The following is a 6,295-nucleotide window of genomic DNA, read 5'->3' as shown; positions in this document are numbered from 1 at the left end:
TTAAAGAAAGTTAAACTAAATGTGATATTGATAGGAACTCAAGTTTCTTACAAGCTCAAAAGTTATCCATAGACACCTGTTTTATTTGTATTCCTATAGACGCGCCGCGTCTAATCAAAATATTTGTGTTGGCAAACATGAATATTAGCGTGATGGATATTTGTATAACAAAGCTTTACTATTAAACTGCAGGCACAAATATAATAAGAAAATAGAGAAACAAACACCTACCTGTTAGATATGACGTTATCAAATCTACTAGTTCACTGTCCGAGCCGTGGTACATTTATAGTAGTGCACTTGATAAGCCCTGGGGTATTGCATGTCAACGGAGAACACGGCAGCAAATGTGACCACTGACCAACGTCAACTTTGAAACATCTGGCTTCATGCTGTTCTATTAAATGTCCATAAGCTGCGATATTGATGCTATCAAAATTAATAGACAATATGAGAGCTAGAAATAAAAGAAATTATAACAAAGAAAAGGTTTTTTTTGCTGTTGCTATTGTTCCTGTTATATCGGCAGCATGATCGTACAGTGGCTACAGGGCTGTATAGCTTGACTACAGAGGTTTCGATATGTAACAGGTGTAACGCTTGGACAACAATTCATTATTATACAAGTATTTGTTCACTTCGCAGCGGCAGTGATCACCATTGACCACGCATTACCAAGTAACACCGTATTAAAGTATACGTTCTTTATTATACGTGTAAATCTGGGTAAGTCATAGCCTTGCCTTTGGTGTCTGTAGCGGCAAAGTTGTTATCGCCAGATACTTGTAGCACTTTGTTATAAGTGTACATACTTCGATCGCGATGATACCAACGTATTGACAGCTCTGATCTCCATAGCTTTTTCATCGAAGACCTTCATACCCTTGTCATGTATCTGAATCTTTGAAGCTAGTACGAAGCAATTTATTTAGAACTAGGTCATGTTTTAAGCAGACCTTACTATAGGATATTCACAATTTCAAAATGTAAGAAGATCTGACATGTATGATGGTACCACATCCGTTGGTGTTTACTATGCAGGTGCGACAGTATGATATCTATACTTATACAGGGGCGGATCCAGGAATTGACGCTAGAGATGGCGTAACTTAGGGGCAAAACCTTCAGACATTCGCCCCTATCTCGCAAAATTGTTTAAAATGTTGACATGTAGGGTTTGGGAGAAGTCCCCAAGTCTTTTTAAAAGGATTGTACAGTGCTTAGACGAGGTCTGTATAGCTTGACTGCTCCTTAAGGCATAGGTATGAAACAGGTGCTATGTAACACTTTATATACAATTCATGATTATTTTGATATAAGTCAACTTTGCAGCAACGGTTGTCATCAGCGAGGATGTATTACCAAGTCATTAGCTACGTGTGGCATTTTATTGTAATTGTAAGTTTTATTACAATGAACGTGTAAATCAGGGTATAGTGACAGCCTTGCTATTGGTGTCTTTAGTGGCAACGTGGTTGTCGTTTTACGAAAAGTTCATGTTGCGTGCTTAACTTTAGTAAGCCCCATACTTATGGAAAACATTTATTTGCTATTGACCGCCAGAAACCGACGAGCGACAGCAACGTATTATTGTTACAGACGCGTCATATTCTTACATCTAAGGGTAGGACATGTCCAGTATAACTTCTTGTACACAACAGTAACCGAAAATTGCTCCATCACACAAGAATGTAAACTTAAAATCCATAGTTTGTCATTTCACTTGGAACACCTTTATAGAACGACTTCTCGCCTCCTGTTTGAACATGCTGTTTTGAGTGACCAGCACGCTGCCAGTCGTCTGGCGCACGGTGAGCGCGTGCGGATACTCCACGTTATCCACGATGACGTCACGCACGTGCGAGCCACCGAGGGAGAGTTCTAGAACCCTATGGGCGCTCCAGTCAGTCACAAAGAGACGTTGATTAAACAGGACAAGACCGACGGGGGTGAAGCGTCTATGAACGGAAGGACTGGCGAATTGCCAGAGACGTGTGCCTGAAATACACCACAACAATGAGGTAAATATCGGGTGCTCACAAACACGTTGCCTATGTTATGAGGACATTGCTTGATGGTGTCTAAACGTTATTAAAATAGCAATCATTTATATTAAATCAAATTCTATTTATTTAATATACAACGTAAAAACTAAAAACAATGAAACATTACCTTCTTCGTCAAAGCAAACGACCATGCCGTTCCCGGAAATAAATATTCTTTTTTGTTCAGGTTCCACTTCAATATATCTCGCTTCTCCTCCGCCTATGCGCGTGGAAGTGACTGCCGTCTGCTTACCGTCGCCGTCCAGCACGTGCACATCACCTAATGCGCACAACACGTAGAAGGAACCCGCGCGGTGAACGACGTCATACAACGTCTCTATACAATTTATATGAAATTCTTTTAATCTCTCCAAATGAATAGTATGTACCTTAACCAACATTATTTTCCTATTATGAAACAACGCGACAGCAACAGTGTTATCATCACAGACAGTTACTCCACTTGGCGATGGACATTCAAGGGCATCCAGATAGTGATAGTCTGGGCCGAACAGCATGATCTGGAGATGGTTGATGTCAGTGACAACCACTTGACCGTTGTCCAGACAGGCGATCCCGGACAAGCGACAGAGGTCAGTCTCGAGCGGATGTTTCTTTGTATGAAAACGGGCTATGTAGTTAAAGTAGGAGCTGGATTTGTCCAGGTCTGAGGCACTAACGTATACTGGACGACTGGCAAGGGAGTTGGAGGGCTTGTAGCTGACGGAACTCAATGACGTCCCTGTGGACCCCTGCGAACTGGCGCTACGCAGTCTTGGCTTCGGTTGAGGAACGAAAGAACAACCTTGTGCCGAGCCATTCTGCAAAATAACGTCGCCATCAATGATCGCGTTCTGATCAGATACAGACGTTATTTCTTTGACGAAGTCGAAGTCATGGTAACGAACAACAGGGTTCCTAACTTTCCGGGTTAAGTCTCCCTCCGGCCCCTGCTCCTCAAACGGAACGAACCGCGTAATGTCATTCAAGCACGTGTTATTGTTTCTTTGGATCGTGGCCTTGGTTCGACCCTCTTCCTGTGCGGACTTGGACAGACGGGTTGTGATCTTTTTCATGCTTGAGTGTGGCTTAATTGCACTTTTGGGTCGCATTTCGCTTTGCTTTATTTGCACTGCATTCATTGTAATTGTTCTGTTTGAATTCTTTAATTTCGTTCGCTTTTCATTGGCCTTCTCTACCTTTTCGATGTTGTATTTCAGAGATAGATCTTTTACACTATCCAGAAACGGTTTCAAGGAATGTTCATACTTTCCTTCAAGAGCAAACAGCGCCTCCAAGTCTCCAACAATATCACTTTCATCGAACGGTTCGGATGGATTGTCAGTGCCATTTGTTAAGGTTGATTTTGTTTCATAATCATCAACACCGCTTATACTCTCGGTTGTGAGGAAACACGAGCCTGTTCTCGGATTTCGTGAGTTTTGGCGTGAGGACAATTTTAAACTGCAGTCTCCCAGGGGGGCAGCTGACTCTATTACTGTGTCAAGCTGGTCACTGACCTGGAACTCCAGACCCAGCGGCATGTCATACTTCCGGATCTCTAGGAGGGCATTGCGCATGCGCAGTGACTGCTGCTTGCCCTCGTCTATTGTACGTTTTAGTTTGAACCCTACAAGGTTTTCCTTCAGCAATGATTCTGTCCTTTGAAGTCTGAACGTGAAAATTAAAATTGATTTTATAAATGTATTTGAAACAAAACAAGACAAGACGATACACACAAATGCATGCACAATATAGATGAAGTATAACATTATTGATTTATATTGGTGTTTAATAATTATTCGTATGTATTTAATATGTGCGTCCATTTTTTTAAACATTTATGTTATAAATGTGTGTTCAATTGAAAGTTCGCTTACTTCTTTTGATTATCAGTAAGTTTCTTGGCGAACTTATTTAGAGTGTCTTCCTCAAGTCCAACAAGTGCCTGCAATCTTTTCTCTGCCAATTGCTCCATTTCTCTCAGACGCTCTTCAAAAAGAGCACGAGCGCAGTGGATCTCGCGCTTCACGCGTACACGTGCTTCACGTAACGTTGATAAGCCTTTTACGACGTCACTTAGACTCCGATCACATGACTTCCGCCAGTGTTTCATCTCCCGCAGCAGTTCAAACTTTACCGACATCCCGTTGACGTGACGAAACGTTGCGCTAGACATCGTGACGTTTAGTCAAAACGGTGTAACAAAAAATATACTGCTTAAGTTAATATAAAATCTTAGTACTTATGACTTGTATGTGTTTATGAACAATAAATTATAAAGCATATTCCTAGATTTCTACACGGAAAATACTAAAATACGTCTCTGCAGACATAGAATCCATTTAGATCTATGCTTGAAGCAGTATAATTTACCACTTTAAATTGTATTCCGAATGTAATTCGAAACTAGGAATGACTATCTGCTAGTCAAATAAGTATCGCTTCACTGGAAATAAAATATTTGCTTCTTAAATAACAAAAGACGTGTATTTGATTATATTTGTGATTGTCATTTAAATAAAAGTGTCAATAACCGACTGTTCATGATAAGCTTTTTAAATATCTTATTTAGTTTCGTGACCATTTAAAACTTGAAATTAAAAAATAGAAAACTACATGTATTACTTATGTTCAATCAGATCGTATGCATTAGAAAATGATAATAGGATTCCGTTTGTATGTGATTACTTTCGGGTTTATCATGGTTAAAACGTTTGGAACAAACATATAGGCGGGTCATCGGTGTGACTGTAACTTTGAACAACAAACGCGCTGTATGTGTTTTATCCGTAATAAGAAGGATTAGATATTTGTTTTGGAAGCTATTTGACTGACTTTCTACATACTCACTTTAATATTCATTATTGTTTATCGGCGCCCTCTTGGGAAATTTTCCAAACTGTAGCTTTAATTTAGGGACCAGCTCATGAATTGCAGAAGGATGATTTTGATATTTTCCACGTTGCACGATGCAATGTGAAGTACAGTGTGTTCTAAAAAACGTACAGTTTAATTGATAACGAAGTCTTAGTTTAGAACGGCCCTGCATATTACTTTTTGAAAACTATTGATTTAAATACTAGCCTTTATCCGAATAGATGAAGGATATGCTATTCTTGCATACCCGACGTGTGTTTCCGGTCATGTGACCTGCAGTGCGTTCAGTCAGGCGAGCGTTTACAAAACGCTCGCAAACGTTTTGTTTTGTATCTCTGTTGCAACGCAGCGCATACACGTTAAGCGGGAAACCAAACAGCAAACGTTCGCCGCAAACATCTTTACTGAACGCGTTGCAGTGCTGGAAAAACTCATCTTACAACCCCCCTGTAAGATGAGTCACGCGCTGATTTGATGTCATGCATTTTTTTCTTGCAGTTTTCTATTTGAAAAAGCTATTCAAAACATTCAGGATCATTCATTTGTATTTTGTAATAAACTATGTCTGGAATTATGGAAAACAAGTTCAAATGGATACTCCTTCATTTTTTAATGCGCATGACCGCTCATTCATGTTGTGTATACATTGAGTTTGAAAATGTATATTTTAGATATGTATTTAATTGGTATATCATATTCTTTAAAACACGAAATTATTCAAAATTTATCTATAAGAGTATACATAATTGGAAGTGTTACGATGTTACACTCTTGATCGCATATGTAACACTTAAATGGTTACCACAATCAACATTATACTTTTACTTAAACATGAAGACATATACTTATAGAAATTTTTCAATATAACGTCGGGTGTACCACAATGGTCCAAAAAGGGATTATTACTATGTTTAGGCTGTTAGCCGCTAGCCTACAGACTTTAGTAACGCAAATCGAAATCAGATATCGTTTGATCTACTTTTTTCACGACATGTTAAAATATTTAATGCGCCGGGACTACAAAATGGGATGTATGATGTAATGCAGTTTAAAATTGTACGAATTAAAAGATAATTATATGTGGGACCACTCTAGATGTCATTCATGCCTGCGGCATTTGAGGTTCAAAACTACTCATTTGGCGAATACCCCAAAAAACGGTGGGAATGAAACTCCCCCTTTGGCCTCAAAAATATGTTTCAGTCAGACCTGGGGATCCTCGATGATGACAATTTTTGATGCAAAGTTGACAATATTCGATATAATACTGAAGTGTTCATGTTACATGTGTCATTCCGATGCCTCGGCAGTCATGCTGTATAACCCTCACAGTACAGCCATGCTGCGTATTTACAAACACAACATCATCA

General features: G+C 39.4%; 1 protein-coding gene across 1 annotated transcript; it reads right to left on the bottom strand.

Moving 5' to 3' along the window:
• Positions 1-1,390: 1,390 nt before the first annotated feature.
• Positions 1,391-4,394, bottom strand: LOC128209581 (uncharacterized). Its single transcript, XM_052913663.1, has 3 exons — positions 3,926-4,394; positions 2,173-3,716; positions 1,391-1,998 (listed from the first exon to the last, which is right to left on the bottom strand). The coding sequence occupies exons 1-3, from the start codon at positions 4,222-4,224 to the stop codon at positions 1,715-1,717; spliced, it is 2,127 nt and encodes a 708-aa protein (XP_052769623.1). The 5' UTR covers positions 4,225-4,394; the 3' UTR covers positions 1,391-1,714.
• Between the last annotated feature and the right edge of the window lie 1,901 nt (positions 4,395-6,295).

The sequence above is a fragment of the Mya arenaria genome, chromosome 11 (assembly GCF_026914265.1).
Source record: "Mya arenaria isolate MELC-2E11 chromosome 11, ASM2691426v1".
Lineage (NCBI taxonomy): Eukaryota > Metazoa > Mollusca > Bivalvia > Myida > Myidae > Mya > Mya arenaria.
The sequence above is the reverse complement of the archived record's forward strand: the minus strand, read 5'-3'. Positions and strand labels throughout refer to the sequence as shown.